The sequence below is a fragment of the Euwallacea similis genome, chromosome 1 (assembly GCF_039881205.1).
Source record: "Euwallacea similis isolate ESF13 chromosome 1, ESF131.1, whole genome shotgun sequence".
NCBI classification, from domain to species: domain Eukaryota; kingdom Metazoa; phylum Arthropoda; class Insecta; order Coleoptera; family Curculionidae; genus Euwallacea; species Euwallacea similis.
The window spans coordinates 1,904,590-1,921,718 of record NC_089609.1 but is presented as its reverse complement, the minus strand read 5'-3'; the positions used below and the strand labels follow the sequence as shown (position 1 = coordinate 1,921,718).

General features: G+C 39.5%; 1 protein-coding gene across 5 annotated transcripts in view; it reads right to left on the bottom strand.

Annotated features, from left to right (window-relative positions):
* Positions 1-591: 591 nt before the first annotated feature.
* The window catches only part of RapGAP1 (Rap GTPase activating protein 1), an 85,177-nt gene continuing 68,639 nt past the window's right edge, over positions 592-17,129 (bottom strand). For 4 of the 5 annotated variants that reach the window (XM_066392086.1, XM_066392101.1, XM_066392092.1 and 1 more), the window contains 10 exons: positions 11,795-12,045; positions 11,240-11,375; positions 6,471-6,692; positions 6,155-6,412; positions 5,827-6,047; positions 4,494-4,707; positions 3,064-3,291; positions 2,803-3,008; positions 2,551-2,740; positions 592-2,490 (listed from right to left, as the gene is read on the bottom strand). In XM_066392086.1, the coding sequence (XP_066248183.1) occupies positions 2,380-2,490; positions 2,551-2,740; positions 2,803-3,008; positions 3,064-3,291; positions 4,494-4,707; positions 5,827-6,047; positions 6,155-6,412; positions 6,471-6,692; positions 11,240-11,375; positions 11,795-12,045 (2,037 nt within the window). In that variant the 3' untranslated portion in view covers positions 592-2,379. Of the gene's footprint in view, positions 2,491-2,550; positions 2,741-2,802; positions 3,009-3,063; positions 3,292-4,493; positions 4,708-5,826; positions 6,048-6,154; positions 6,413-6,470; positions 6,693-11,239; positions 11,376-11,794; positions 12,046-15,422; positions 15,575-17,129 lie in introns of those variants that run through there. The other variant, XM_066392121.1, reaches the window with a different exon arrangement.

Sequence of the window (17,129 nt, the reverse complement as noted above, 5' to 3'; positions counted from 1 at the left end):
ACCAACTGCAGCAGATTTTGCTCGTTCCGTTTTAAACCTGTCTCAGACACTTCCAGTCTGCATGTATTTTTTTTAATACTTTTGTCACACAGAATTGTGTTAAGGGTGGCCGATTCTGTTACACTTCATTAAAGAATGCCACAACTTCTTGTTTAGTCCTTTTTCGATCCCCATACTCAATAATCATTAACAAATCAATTTTTTCTTTTTTCGTCAAATGCACCATTGTTAGAATTACAAATGTACGTATCAATTAAACGAGGTATTTATAAAACGATTCAGATGATAAATCAGATAGGCAAGCAAAAAATGATACTGCTTTTTTTAAAGTTAAAAATTGGAATTTACGGAATGTTATTTACTTGATGTTTAAAACATACACAGGGTTTTTTGTTGTTTTGCTTTTCTGATCGAATTTAATTTTTTTGAATAAAATAAGGAAAATAATTTTTTTTCGAAGTTTTTCATATGTAACCTCAATAAAATTTTCAAAGCTATCGTATTCAATTTATGACATTGGAATATTAATGATATACCTTCTACGCCTCATTTCTCGAAAGGGCGAAATTTTCTTTAAAAAAACAATTCACATTAATAATATTTATTAGTTTGCTGTAGCGATGTATGAAAACAAAACCGGAATTGAAATAAATGAATAGGAGAAAATAATAAACAAAATCCTAAAGGAGTTCTTACATTGCAGTCATTTTGAAACCCACCATATGCTTTTTTTGCGGTTCTGACTAGTTAAATACATTCCTTTTGATTGACTCGTAAACATTTATGGTATAATTTAACAGTTCCAAAATGACTGATAACAGGAGTTGAACGTAAAGAAGAGAGGCGCATAACACTGTTCAAGAAACCACTCGATTAGCCTGATAGTGCTTAAACATAACTGATTGAAGTTAGTCAAAAAGTTCGTGCTACTTATTAATGATAATCCTACTACACATTCAAATATATCATTTCCTAAATATTTGAAATTTCAACAGAATAAAATTTGTCCAAAAACGTTACCTACACATAGAAAAGGCCATTAGTTAGATCATCTTATAGATTATTTTCTTTTAAAGGTTAGGGCGAAACAAACGGAATATTTACAACGAATTAGTAGGTAGTTAACTTAATGCTAACAATATACAATTACTGAAAGTAAAAATACTCTTCTTTAATAATACAAAGTATTGCAAGTTGTACAAAAAGGTTTTAAACATATACATAATATATTTATATGAACAAAAAAAGGGGAACTATGTAAAACCCTTAATAACTTAACTTAATATTCATGAACGGCGCACTTAAATACGAAAGTCAAGTGAACTTAAAAACTAATAAATACTTTGCTCGTTATGTATTTACACTAGAACTAAATAGTAAATAATGATATAATTTTTTTTTAGAAAAAAAAATCATTTTTGGGGAATGTTACTTTGGTATAAATAAGGTAATGGTAATAGTTTTTAATGTACAGGGTGTTTGTTTGGTCGGGCGAGAAGTTGTAAGTAGTCCTCCTTGTAACTGGAGGATCTCCAGGAGGAAGTCATGACACATCATGCGGTAGAAATAATTATTGAACGTGTTGGTGTAGTAAAAATATAAAAAATAAAAACTTCACTCGTTTTGTTGTTGCTGCAAGATGTCCAAATATTATTTTTCCAAGAGAAAATGTCCATTAAGTAGGTAGACACACAGAATTTTGATATTCTTCACGATAATATGTGTGTCTAGTTAAATTTCTCAGTATGAGACAAAATGCAAACAGCAAAATTACTGAGTAGTGAAAACAGATATGGACATCACTGCAATGCAGTAGCAAAGCTGCCGTAATATGCAGACAGTTGTGTTGGGCAGAAGTATCTCACTCGACCTCGGCAAAAACACAATTAATAAATACCTAAAACTAAACTCCATTGAAGGTATCGCGTTTAAGGAAAAATATCACAAAACTAAAACTTTCATGAGACCGGGACAGTCGCACACTTTTACACCTATTTCGTGATGTCACCAAGAAAAATATAGTTCCTTGAAATCGGGTATATGTACGAAAATAGTGGTGCGCAACATTTATTTTTACGATGGTGTGCCTATTTTCTTTTAAATACGTTTCACATCCATTTTGTCTAAGCTATTTTTTTACTATTGATTATCTGCATTATTTAGAGAAATCACACAATCAAGAGAGAACTTTCGAAACCTCAAAGAAACCCTATTCAGTAATATCTCAAAAGTCAATAAATCATTAATCAAATCTTAAATTAAGAAAATCAGGTATTTGTTACTTTTTCACTTAGAAACAAAGTTGTCTCCCACCTCGATTTATTGGCATTACAGACCAATAAAAAAAGGTTGATTATTTTCCTATAAAAAATATTAAATCTAATCTTTCAACAAGTCCCTCAGCCGCAAAATTTCTTTATGCGCCTGTGCGAGTTCACCTTGCAGGACCAACTCCTTCTCGCGCAGCCTTTTAATATCTCGCTGGCAGCTCTGGAAACACATTTCAGAATTGAAAAACCTCTATAATTTTCCGATTGTAAGTAAACTTACGACATTCTGTCTCAACAAGTCCAACTTATCACACTTCAGTCGAGTTACTTCTTGCGCTAGCGCATCTTGTTGCGATGCGTTTTGGCCCCCCGCCGAACCACTTCCAGGTCGGTCCTGGCAGTGACTGCAAGCCTTCGCTGCGGTTTCGGCCGACGACATGGACTCCAGGCCCGTATCACTATCCACATACCTTTTTTTCAGATAATACCGTTTTGAATTTGAAAACTTTCGCATAGATAAATGGAGACTTACCCTCCTGCGAGATGCTCCAAATCTTCGGAAGTCAACGACGAGTCGTCGCTGGCTTCGCTCAGCGCAGGTCGTGCACTAGAAGGGGCATGCGCTGTTAAGTCAGGAGAGGAGGCCGTGGAGGACCGACCGCTGCCACTGCTGCTGGCAGAACCTCCCGATTTTTTCGAGTTGGAGATTATCGAGGATTTCGAGATTGATCTTCCGCTCTGCAAGAAAGGTTTATGGTTACTTTAATTCAATATTATTGTGTTTATTTCTTACAGAAGGAGTGGATTCTGATATGGGAGGCTGACTGGTTTTCTTGCCAAGTTTGTCATGGTGGAGGTGACTTGCGGGCCCCAAATTGTTGTCGCTTTGGCTCGTTTTCACTTTGGCGGCACTCCAAGCTTTTTTCACGGTGTCGATGAATCGGGCTCCGGGGCCGGAGTCGCTCTTGGGGGTACCGGGGGCGGTGTTTTGTGCTCCTCCGAGAAAATCAGCTGTTTTTTCCTGAAAAAGAAAAAAAACGCAATGCATTATCTGTTTAATCAAATAATGTTTTTTATTGTCAGTCGAAGTCAAATTCTGTAATCACACAAATTTTCCATATATTTTGTTGCAAAGTTGAGGGATTGGGTTATCATCGGAGTTAGGGAAAAAAAGAAGTTTATACTGCAGACTAACAGGTTTCGGGGACCACCACTAGTCTGGTTGCGTTCTTTTCTGTACGGTCGTACGTAGAAGGTGTTTATTTGTTATTGGCGAATAATTCCGTGGGTTATTGATACTCTCTGGTGTCCTCCCGGAGTTCTCTTTTGGATCGGTTATTTTTTCTAATTTTTAATTTTATTTTTGACTGATTCAGTGCTTGATTGATATTTAAATATAATAAAAGTCATTTAATACCAAATTTTATCCTCGACAATTATTCTTTTTCAAAGGCGATATTCCAATTAGTATTCCATAAAAAATTCATTAATTCATCTAGCAAATGCTCGATGCCATATGGGGAACGTGACATGACGGAGCTCATTACTTCAATAGGCTTTCTCCGACTGGCTTTTAATCCTAATGTTCACTTTCATTTAACTGTCGTAAACATCATACCTAAGGATAATTAAAAGTGAACTCCAGTGCTCCAATTATGGCTACTACAAAGCATTAAAACAATGTCTATGGTTTAATTAGTTGCTATGCTAGTCCAGGATAGATATCTGATTCTCTTGTAGGCTCAATTTATTTATCTACGTGGTAATGATAACATATTCCAATCAACGTGAGGGAATTCTCGAAGATAATAGGACCAATTTTATGTGTCTGTTATATTGCAGAAATTCGACAACTGACGGTAATCTCTTGTCGACTACACACAAACGCGTTGGGCATTGGAGATTTGTCGCATTTCACGATAAATCTCGCAGCAGTCCCAGCCTACATCCAATTTTTTAAATTAATTGTAAAGTGATAGGATAAGCAAATTTGACTGTGGCATTTTTCCATTGAAAGAAGAGGGATGTGGGTAGAGAAAAAATTTAAAAATCGCAAGATAGATCGAACAAAAATGTAAAAAAATCACTAAACTTGTGCTGATTCATACTGATATAGGTTGACAACGCGGGCTATTTTTCATGGTGGAGAAATATAACACTGAAAAGGAATATTATTATTCCCCAATGTTGAGGGTATTTCCCATCAACTCGTTTTAAACTTACCTTTAATTCGTCGGTAAGAGACTGCAGTAGTGACGTCCTGGTCCTTAGCTCCAACTTAGCGAACTTCTCAGCTTTGTAGCACGCGTTCTCGGCGTTAATCAACTTGGTGAGCAGGAACTCTTTCAATTCCGGACTGTGCTTAAAAATTGCAGGTGTTGGGAGTGTGGGCCCGAAGAAGGGGACGTCGTCCCTTGCGGTTACACTCACTTTGTACCTTAAAAAAATATTTCAATTGCAAATTTTGGGGTAAAGTAAAATCTTTTAATTAGTAGATCTACAGAAGGATGCCGAAGACAAGGATTTTTAGCATACTGGCTTCTTTAAATCGGCAACAAGGATAGACGGTGTAAATGTAGCTAATATTGTGAGCAAAATCCCCTAAATATAGGCAACACACCGTCCACACCCATTTAATAAAATGTAGTTAACCGCCATGTTGGATATGAGCTTGGTTAGGTTTACCTCGGAATATAAAAGGAAATGCCAACCGAGGTAAAAAAAAATAGAAATTAGACTGGACAACACGCTATTTGCGGCTTGACCACTGATGTGGCCTATTTTTAATATTTCCGTCTGTCCTTTTTAGTAAACTATGCGCCTTGCTCGCATTAGTCTCGTTGAATCGTTTTCATCGATATGCACCCTACATTGTTAGGATATCGAAAAATGATCTGGTATAAAGCACAATGACGTCTCTAGTGAAAATTCTAGCAACAGTTCTAAAAGTGGCTTCACAAAGCCGTTTGAAAGGCAAATTTACATTTTCAGCGTCAATAGGCGCCCCTAAAGAAAGCGCGCTGCCTTATTTAGATGTCAAAAGATTCGACGTAATTTTTTCTCCACGAATGGTTTGCGCTGTATAAAATAACTAAAAAGGAAATGACGCCGTATACCCGTTTTAATTGCTCGAGTTAACCTCACAGAGACATTCAGTTACAACAAAAACGGCTTAGCTTTAAAGGCGAATTTCGATAATTTGCAACACAGAACTACGATTGTTTATTTAGCCTCGTTAAGACAGATTTTCCCCGCCGTGTACCAATGGAGCAAGGCAGCATTCGAAATGGTTTATTTTAGTTGGGAACGTGCTAATTTATTTAAATCAAAGGCGTTTGTTTTCGCACCGGTGAAATAACTTTCACGATCGATCCAAGCAAAATATTGGGTTGAAAGCGAATTTGGCCGGAATTAGGCACTTTTAGTGAATTATTGGGAAAACGTATGTGTAGACGTAAACTAGAAAAAAAAACACAAATAAGCGCAACTGTTAACTTGTCTTTTGCCAATGTCAACTTTCGATGATGCGGTTACGATGGTGATGTGAACAATTTACCTTGTATTAGGAGCATTTGGATCCAAAACTTGCACCACAATGAACGCGTGCAAGAAATGCGAAGCGATCATATCAGGACAGAAGGGTGTATTCTCCTCTTGGAAAACTATGGCGACAATATCGTTGCCGATGTGCCTTTTCCTCTGGAGCTGCTGAGGATCGTTGTCCGTGTAAGGTAAGAGAGTGGACACGTGGAACATTATCTCTCGGTCCTTGAATACCTGAAAACCCCATGAAAATGCTTGAAAAGGTTCCTGGACCGATGTTTTTTCTCTGCTGACTTACGCGAATCACCTTATATATATTTTGAACTTGGCTTACGTCTTACCTCATACACCGCGGTGTCTCCAGTGTGCCCATTCTGAATATCTAACCCTCCCCTGTACCCCTTGTGGTCCTTCAGTTGTATCCTCTGACCCAGCAAATTCAGAAAGTCATCAAAAGCCGGAGTGGTCACATTATTGCAGAACAGTTCCTCCTCGGTAGTCTGTCCAAACTGCTGGTACAATACTCCGAACTTGAACGTGGTGACCAGCACGTGCTCGTCATAGTTGGCTATAAGTTGGGAGACTTTCGGGTGTAATACCTGTGATAATTGAAGATTTGGAGTTTTGGAGTAGATAATTATGTAAGAAGTAAATTACTGGTTGAAAGTTATCCACGTTGACTTCCTCGTTGAGGAGCTTGGCCATCCGGGATGGACTGGGATTTGGCCCGAGATAGGCTGAAGGAACTATTTCGTGCTTGGTGGCCGTCCTTAGCCTCAAGAGAATTCTCGTGTGTTCTTGTTGCGCCACGTTTTCTGTTTTGATCGACAGCAGGACCGGGCCGAGGGTGTCGTCGGTACCGATTAGGTTTGAGTGCTCCTAGAAGAAAGAATTCGTTTAGGTCAAAGCCGAATCAATGAAAAACGCACACCCCCCGAGCCATTTAAAATTTTTGAGAAGGTTGCTGTGACGCCTATAAATGGTGAGGTTTTGGGGGTTGAATTTTGGAAATTTTCCGAAAAGCTTTTGTCTTTCAAGATTAAGGGTAGTCAAGTTTTCATTGAATGACCCTGTATAATGAGATGTCCGATTCTGGATTACATTGCAAAAAAGTAGAAAAATCCGAATTAGCTTGAGGTAACTTAAAATTTCTGCTTTCGATGAGGTTTGGTGGACAGCTCGTCGATTCTAGTTTATTGATGATTTGTTAGTTGAAACTGTTAGATTGAAAAGGGCACAGAAGGCACTCCAAAACCCATAAGAATACTTAACAGACGCCCCCTATTGTTCTAGCCCTGAGAATGGGAAACTTCTCACATTCCTTCGTTCACGAAGGAACAATTCCCAATTTGCATTCACGATTTAATTGCCGTTCACGGTTCTTTAATTGGCCCCTCTGTTATTAATTTTGTAGCTGTCGGTCGAGTTAATTACGGTTTGGTTTCATCTAACGGTGTGGTATTGGTTTGTCACACGATCGATCTTATTGATCGATGCCAATTAGAAATAGTCACTAGAACACACGTCCTATTAGAACCACTAGTCCTCGTCGCTCTAGAGTGTCTATTATTTTCCCAGGGATTTGCCAAAGACAACGCAATTTCGTTGCCGCAATCCGAATGTCGGTTGCCTTTGTTTATATTTCTTAAGCAAACACAAAAGTCGCCTCGCTCGCGGCTTTACAAATCTATTATTTGATCCTAGCGGGAGCGAAAAACCACCCTTCCATCCCGGGGATTATGTGGATGGGAAATTTTATACAATAATGGAGAAGCTAGGAGAGCGTTGGAAAGTAGATCAGACATACGGAAGGACTCGCACCTAGAGGAAATTCTTCATAGATGCATTTGCGGCTGTCACGTCATGTGGGAATGAAAATGGGCAATAAAAATGCGCATAACTGTCGGTGTCCTCATAAAAGAGACACGAACGAAGTATAGCGTCTTCGTGCCCTTAAAAAAAAACACAATCTTGTCTTAAGTTTCGCGCACGACTGGGCTTCGAGATTCGAGACGTGAACGCATCGTATACGGGGAAATTGTCTTCTTCAATATTGAATTTTTTTTTCCTAGAACACAATACGATTGTTCAGCGGAGATAAATCTGTGTATATATACAAGGCATTTCCATATTTTCAGCTTGGAACCGAACTAGATCAGGGAACAATAACCCGAGATATGCCTTTTACGGCGACAACGTTCGTTAGCCGGAATACGACAGAGCAAAGAGGAGTCGTAATGGGTTCGGCTTTAAAATATCCCTTCGGGACACAATACGCCTGATTAGGCTCGAACTAATGTCAACTACAAATCTAAATTATGCGACAACGAAAAGGCTTATCACTTTGGTGGCGGAAATTTGCATATGAGCCGAGCTTCATCAGGCAATAACGTGACGCTACAGTGGCCTATTAGCACACCTAGAATTTGATCGGAGAACCGAATCCAATCTCTGTTAGTTAATTCGTATCGTATTAGGCAGAAAAGAAGACAATTTAAAAGCTGTTCGCCGGAGTAAAACTATCTTAAACTAAAGAACGGAATGCCATGAACGATCAACCTTGTTCAAACAAAAAAAAACTTTTCAACTTTTAACCGTCAATAAGGTCTTATGACTCGCAAAAGGCCACATAACTGCCAAAATCTTCAGGGCATTGAAGAATAAATTGTAATGTGCATTAGTATGTAGCGCGTTGCGATAGATGGCGCTCACGCCTCCATACATAATTCCATTGACACTAGAAAGTTGGGGATGTACGGGAAGTTTAATTTATTTCGAAAAACGCTCATTTGCCAAATTGTCAAGAAATGTTTGTACAGACATCTCGTATATCAGTAGTAAGTAATTTGCAGATTCATGTGTGTAGGGACATGTTCTTATTTTTGTGTCAGGAATACGCTCTTTAAAGGATTAAATTATCAGTTTATTTGGCAGACATAAGAGAAGAAATTTTTATTGAATCTATTATTCACCAAAGAAACTTTTCTTATTTTTCACAATGAAGAAAATTTCGGAAAACATGGCCTTTTACGTTCAGAACCGTTACTAAAAGCGTATTTTCTGTGATTCACAATGCCATGGATAACCTTTTTCAATTTTCATTTCAAGGCAATGCCTCTTCGCTGTGCTTGGACTCGAAATAGCAACGTATACATTACAGAATCTAGTTTTAGGCAGCAAATTGTGTAATATATTTCTTCTGTTAAGCCTCGTTCAAAAATATAATTCTTCGGTTTCAAAACAATACGCAATTACCTGTTTTCAAGGCTATTTATCAAAACAAAAGAAAAATTTACTTCAGGGAGGAGCGGGCCCGATCCAAACCGTGTCATTAAGGAGGTCGCCCTAAATTGCCTTAATCCACTATTTAGAAGGCGTGACCGAAATTAATTTCGTGCGTTTGGAGAAAATTCCTGAAAATCTTCGTCAGTAGACCGCAATTCAATATCTGGCTAAGAAATGTGTATGTTTCCACACAATATCTATTATTGTTAGACCACACATGAGGCCAAGTTTAACTGTAAGTCGGATTTTCGACTTTAATAACGCCCACGGCATTTCGTCGGGGATCAACATACATGAAGGAATCCGCCATTTTTCTTCGATTCAACGCAAATCCGTACGTAATTATGTTTCGCCGACACGAAGAGAGATGTAATGTAAGGTCCAGGGAATGGGTCATTCCTTTGGAAACATTACATTAGTCGACGAGTATGCACAAATAAACAGTTTATGAGGTTTATCTATCATCTAGCTCTATCTAACGATCACGTCATATTATGCTGCACAAGTTTACATGTGCCACAAAGTATGAATAAATTAATAAAGAGACAGTTTATGCAGTCTGTTCGCGCCACCTAGCGATTATTATAAAAGTAATTTTTTAAATTAATTTGAACGTTAGACAAAATTAATTTCTTGGCACCAGCTACACAACATTTCAGGGCCTCAACAGGGCTCTGCGATACGTAAAAATAAAAAATAATCAAAATAATAAAAAAAGTATCAAAATACAACCTGCCAAATTTAATGTAAAAACCGAATTACTACTTCTTTATGTTTTTATATTGCGCACTAGATGTCGCAGTCATTTTTGGAATTCGGGGTGATACCTGAGAAAATCACTAGATAGCGCCACCCACATCCGAGTACTATGCGATCGTTTAAATTTCATATCTAGTCAACTGTGGGATTTTACACAAGAGATATAGAAGATGAAAAGAAGGTCTTAGCTTGATCATATGCCGCAAAGTGACGTTAAAATCGTTTTTTGATAAAGGGGCCGAGTGAGGTTATGTTGCTTTATTTACTTTTGTCGACGTACGTTCTTTTATTCAACAAACTTCACAACTCACTAGATATGAAATTTAAATGATCTCTCTGTACGTTCAAATGATTAGACCAAGTCTATATTTGCATGGTCTTTGACATTTCCCCCACATTTCCAGTGGAATGGCCCAAGTAATAAAAAGACATAACCTTATTTCATCATCGCAAAAGCAAAAAAGAAAGGCCGGTACGTCGGTGGACCGGGGCCATTTTCATAAGCCGATATCGTGCCTCGACCGGACTTGGAAGATCAAAGCGGCTTTCGCAGGCTTTTCTTCAATTCTTAAATTCCGAGTGATATGTGGCCCGCTTTGCGGGATTGAAATCTATATGTATTTACCTCCGGCAGTTTTAAAGTCGGGGATAAGAATATGGAGTTTTTGTTTCTGGGCGCTTTTAAGGAAGGCGTAACACACGTTTTATGCCATATTCGGGCGTGACCACAGCCATTTCCACGGTCAAAAAATGGAAATTTGATTTAAAAAAAGCGACTTAGCTTTTGGGAACATGTCAGACTGAAAATTGTTACAATTTCGGCCAGTCGCGCTTCGTCCCGTTAAAAACGGCCGATGTCGCTCAGGAATTTTTACATTTTCATGTGTTTCTTCGCCGTTCCTGCGATTCCATTCTATTCTTTATTGCTTCAACCTACTTATTTGCGTAATGAATATTACGGTTTAATGAGCATTCGCTGTAGTCGGTGATTCGACGGTTGCTGAGAATTCTTAAAAATTGCCGAAGAAATCTCGTCCCAATTATTCCAATATCACGACTTCTCATAGTCTTGGGAGGTTTATTATTTTTAACACGCTAATAATACCTAGCCCATGTCCCTCTAGACCTGCTCCGCCTTCACCTGAGCGCGACGTGGGCGCTACGCGTTAGTGAGAAAAATCACAGTGTTCTTATTGTGCTATTCAAATGGGTGAGTCCATTGTTGTTCGCTTTATGCCACAACGGCGACACGGTGACGGCGTCTATTAATTGAAATTTCATAGTTTCTATTGCTTGCAAATGATCACACCGAATTATGTGCTCATTTTTTGGGAGCAATTTGACTGACGGTCCCGCAAAGGGAAAATGGGGATTCGACTCACCCTGCCGACGAAAAAGCGCCTGTAACACTTGGCAGTGTCGTCGGTCTCGATTTTAGCCCGCCACGACTGGTGAGGAATGACGGGCACCCCCCTGTGGTCGAATTGGTCCTCGTGGTCGGTCCCATCCACCCAGTACCTGGATTTAATGAAATATGTTTCCTTATTACATCTGCTAAAAGGAGAAAATAAGAAAAATTACATTATAAGTGGGGCTCGGAGCCGAAAAAAACAGAATGTCGGGCATTGATGAGAGTCTGAGAAGCAACAAATTTTCGTTTAAACAAAATCGAATATGCGAGGTATTGCCTACCCAACCAATTTTCGACCCTAAGATTTGCTCCTCTAACAGTTCTTCAAAACGCATGACTTAAATTGAGTTTTATGCATGAAATTCAGCAAAAACTGACTCGGATCGTGCTGATTCAGTGAGTGCCGCCACATAATTCAATGCCCACTGACTCGTATCGGTACGGTACGTGCGGTCCTTAATTAAGACCGGCACAAGTGGGTAGATTGGAAACAACGAAATGGAAAATTGGAAATGGAATTTCTTACCCTTTTGGGGGCCCAGGTATCATGGCATACGGTCCAGGCCTGGATAGCTCCTCCTGCAGTATTCTCCTGGCCTGCGGAGGCTGCTGAGGCGACAAAGGGGGCGTGGTGCCAGACAGCGGATGCGGAGACCCCGCCGGTGAGATCTTGATGTTGTTATTGTGAGTGAAACGCACATCTTCCTGCGAATCCTGATGCGGCAAAATCTTCTCCTTCGGGATGGAGCCGGTGGTCAGTTGCCGTTGGATTTGCGGCTGAAAAGACAAAAATTTGTCCGGTTAACGAAAAAGCGATTCCGTGCCACGTTTCGGTGGAAATGGAGAGGAAAAAAGTTGCCGATTTCCATTAAGCCCAAGGATTTTCGTCAAAGGCGCGATATTTACTTTGGCACGCGATACCCATACATGAGCATGCAGATTCGTGCCCTATTACGTAAAGGAATTCGCTCTATAAAGGTCGAAAAACCTCTCGCGTGATTATCCTAAAAGGAAACTGGAAATCCATTAATCTTGTTTTTATTTTCCAATTTATTTTAGCGGGCTCGAGGCGGCGTTGTTGATTTTTGACACGTTCGTTCCATGTCTGGAGGCAGGAACATCACACGTCGGTAAAGAATTTTAGGCCGAAACCTCCCATAGATACTTTTTTAATATACACTAGGGATGGGGCGAATGATCGATTCGGCCGGGGCATTCGACTTAGTTTAAACGTATGCAAGGTGCCTCTAAAAAGTCTGAGCAAAATTCTGCCACGGATTTGAGGCGAGAACACGACGATTTAATCCAATTTATCTTAGTGCAAAAGCAGACGGTTTCTAAAGTGCAGGATGTTAAAGTGAATATTAAAAAAATTGAAAAAATTAATTACTTCGTTTGTAATGCTACTATCTGAACCAAATGTCGCGTCGGGGGATTTTTGGAGGCGAGAAATCAGAATTCGTTTACATTTTCGTTCCACATTGTTGAGGACGCTGTTAGCACTAAGCGAACTCTCTTTAGCGGGGCATAAGTTTTTTTATCACCCGGTATCAAATTTATTTATGATTAAATTTTTGTTTTCCTACATGTTTTATGAAAGAAAGGTATGTTGGTAGAGATTTGAAGTTTAAAGCTCGCAGCATGTCTTGAAAAATAACTTTAAAGTATACATTTATTCGTACAGTGTAGCAAAATAAATAATAAAAAATTGGTGTAGCCCAGTAAAAACAAGTGGTTTTAAAAAACGTGATAAGAATTAAAGATGAATTAAATGTTTTGATTTTTTTTCGGTTTCCATTACGAATAAATATGTATTTTAATGTTCGCAGCATTCAGTGAAATTTAAACTTCAAACATCTGAAGAGGTAACGCCCATACGGACTTGTACCAAGATACCTTTTTTTCATAAAATATATAGGAAAACTGGGTTAAATCGTCAGGTTTTCGCCTCAGAAATCCGTGGTACAATTTTGTACAGACCTTTTAGGGACACCCTATACATTCGGATTTCGACAGAATGGCGATTTTTGTGATGCCCTTCGATTCATTTCGCGCCTTCGGGAAGCACTTCCGAAACACTTTGAGAGCAAATCACAATCATTTTTCGACGCAAGTGTGGCATTTTGCTTTCGGGCCTCCCGGTATAACGGCCCGCGAATTCTCAAACAACGTTGTTCCACATACGCGAGACATTAAAACCTATTCTTGCATGCAAACTTTGGGGTTATAACAAGATTTTCCTGCATAAATAGCTGGATAAAACGTAATATACTATATAACAGGTCTTTTATTTGCCGAGGGCGCAATTAGGAAATCTGCTCGTGCATCACACAAAAATCTAATGGAAAGTTCGTTCCTGATTTACGGCTTGAAACTTTTAAACGCCGAACTGAATCTCACGCTATATGGGTTGATGTAAATCGATTTAATATACATAGTTGGAAAAGTGGTCTGGAACATGCAATCAGCGGCGACTTACAGTCTGCAACATACATTACGAAGGTCAATCTAAGTGTATAATTGCCGTTAAATTCTTGCAGCTTCGAATCAATAAATGGAAACGGCTTTGCGCCTGGTTTTTTCCGCAAGATTTTCCTTTAATTAAGTAGCATTTTCGATCTCATTGTATTCGTTTGCGTTTAAGCGAAGTCATTCATTCATTAACGAGACTTTTTGCTCTCCCGATTGTGTTTTATGTGAACTATGTCGCGAAACTCTCACAAATTAACTGGCTTCATTACGGCAAGACAACTAATTAGTTTTCACGGTTGTCTTGTTCGGGTTTCGATAGAAAACAATATTGAATAAGGCAAACGGGCCCCGCCCAAGGCGGGAAGGAGATAAATTTAGTTCCCAGAGAACTCATTCAAGAGCAGGCAAAACCGACATGGCTAACGAAACTTTAGCGGTAACCATCTACAGGCGAAATTAACACACGTCACAGTTTTGGATGAAGGGGTTAATTTCCCGGTTCCAGACCGCAGTTTTGAACGACAAACATGGAAATTTCATTTTTAACGTTGCAGATGTTATGTGGATAAAGTTTAATTAAAATATGAAATATCTTGTTGGGAGGACAATGCCGGGATCTTGAGGCTGATGATCCCGGCGCTCGGGCGTTACATTAGTCTTCAAATTACCGGAGTAGTGGAGTGAAAACACTCGGAGTTTTCGGGAGCAGGAATGGGATGTCGATGGTGCTCGTCCGCTCTTCGCATTAGTGAAATGGGTAAAATATACCAGAGGAACCACAAAGAAGGCCAACTTCTACGCTTCGAACCCCAAACTGCTGAAGCCGCCCATGAAAGTCGCAACTTGGGTGCTCCTAGACTCCGGATTAATCTACAGAGTGTTCCGCTTGGAAGGAAGACTTCGCAACAGTAACAATGCCAATTGCAATGCGGGACACCCTGTTGACTGCGAATTATGCACAAAAAAGGAGAACTTTCCCGCAAATTGTTAATATTTTAAATTAAAATTTGCACCCTCTCTGTCCCGCGCTGATTATTATTAACTGGAGCCATTGTTTGGAGGACTATTATTAAAACAAATTATCATTACATGAAAATATGTATAAACCCATACTGACACTGACAAAAACAGCAACTAAAAGCAGTTTTCATGTCCACGGTGCATGCTCGAATCTTGTCCCGCTATCATTACATCCAGTCTAATTAGTAAAAGAGCGTTAGACAGTAACTAACCAGGCCTTGTTAACGCAAAATAAATATTTAAACAAAATGCAACGAATCACTGATCATTGAAGTTTCTAGACTTTGCTGCCCGTTCGTCGAGTGCGTAATTAGCATTAAGCATCTGCTGTCGTAATTTTCTCCATTGTCTAACGTGCTTTTAAATTGTTGTTTATTGGCCGAGAGTCAAAAACACGCAATTAGCTGATGAGGCACTTCGATGGTCTAACACCAAAGAGTGTTCGAACAATGCTGGCCTTAATGCAATCAATATGGTTTAGTTAAAATCTACAGATTTAATTAATCTATTAGCGCGAACAGGTCGCGTTTGTTTAAGGCTAAATTAGGTTAACTGAGCGGCTGAAATTTAATTGGTGATTTTATTATCGGGAGTTAATTGATTTATAGCCTCGTTCCACTAACGAGAATTATGGCTGTTAAATGCATGCAAATGTTCCTTACCCTTTTCTTCGTCTTGATCCGAAAATCGTCCAAAAACGTGTCGAAACTCTTCCCCCTCAACATGTTTGATGCAGCACCAAAAACCACCCTAAAAACACATTTTTTCGTCGCTTTGAGAGCGCTCAGCTTCCGGACAAATGCGCTATACTAGTTTTTCGAAGTAAACACTGTCCTATTTATGCGATAATTTCTGTTGCGTCAATTTGATTGGTCATTAGCGACGAGGCGCTAACAAGACGAGCAAGGATCACAAAGTCTTTTTAAATATAGACAGGGGCAAGCTTATAAAAGGTCCGGTCAAATCAATATTATCACGTTTCTGGATTAGGACACGTGTCCGACCTATGCGAAAATAAATCTCTGATAGGGTTCGGACGAGTATCAATAATAGATTAATCGATCATGGTTTCGATGAAATATATAGGCACAATGGGTCTCAATTTGTTACCGGTAATTCGCACCCCGGGTATGTTTGAACGAAAAATTTTGCCAATATTTGCATTTGCAATAAAATCGATTGTAAGCCGGTGCTAAAAATGGATGAAGCGATTATTTTGAAGCAAACATTGTGGTACAGTGTGAAAATGTGTTGATCGAAATAGACAAATAACACTTCGGGACTAGATAAACATTGGATTGCCCTTAAAACTGTGACTTAGCTCTGCGCGTTCAGTAACGGGGCACGGCATTATTCTGAGAATTTGTCAATCTGTCGACTATCTTGATGGAAGTAATGTGGCAAAAACGTTAGAGATATCTGGACACGGTGGTGAATGCACCGCTTAAAGCTGACGAAGCATCTGGGGCGGTTTCTGGGCCCCCATGTATATTCACTATTTACCGCACCAGCGACATATCTAAATTATGTTGATATTGCAGTCAATGGGCAGAATGTAAATCCGCTGCTTCAAACATAAGCGGAGACGAAGTTACAAGGCCTCCCGTCAACAAAAACAACCCAATTTTCCGCTCAACTTCCTCAAGGCATAAACAAAATTCGTTTTGGCACCAACTCAAAGCAGGCTGTTACGTAAAAATAGCCCCAAATCTCACTTCCCGATATTTATTCTTCTGCGGCAATAAAAACCAGCTTTTCCTGAGTGTTATGCAACTGTGCCACGAAGAACACATCCACCGTACAAGTGCATCAGAGTACAGTTACCGAAAAGGCGTCTGTGCTCTTTTCCCCAGACAGATGACCCACTAAACCATGGTCGAGAAGAATTTATCGGAGGTCGGAAAAGAAGATTTCCTCTTTGGCGTGTGTGCTGCAAAAAGGAGGTTTTTAACGGTGAATTATGTCCGAATGTGATGTAGTATCACTCGCAGCCATTCATGCAAGTATGGTAATTAACGACGTGACCAGACACTTTGTTCTCGGATTTCTGGTTGGGGGTGAAAAATTCCGCTGATACGATCGACGCTAAAGCCGAGAGATCCCCCGGGGCACCAGCACGTAATACGACCGCGATTATGAGTCACAGAGGCCTCAAGGCACTTCACCTTGTTTGTCCCATCACCCAAACAAGTCACTATGCATTAGAAGCATTTTTATTACCTAAACCTGGAGCTATTACCCTTTATTGCTTTGGTTCTCACCGCTCTAAAATTCCTCATTTATAATGTCAATTGCTCGTGTTCCGACGTGCGAGACAGTTGGTTCTCTTTATAATTTGAATATCAGATCCTTGAAAGTCTGCACCGATG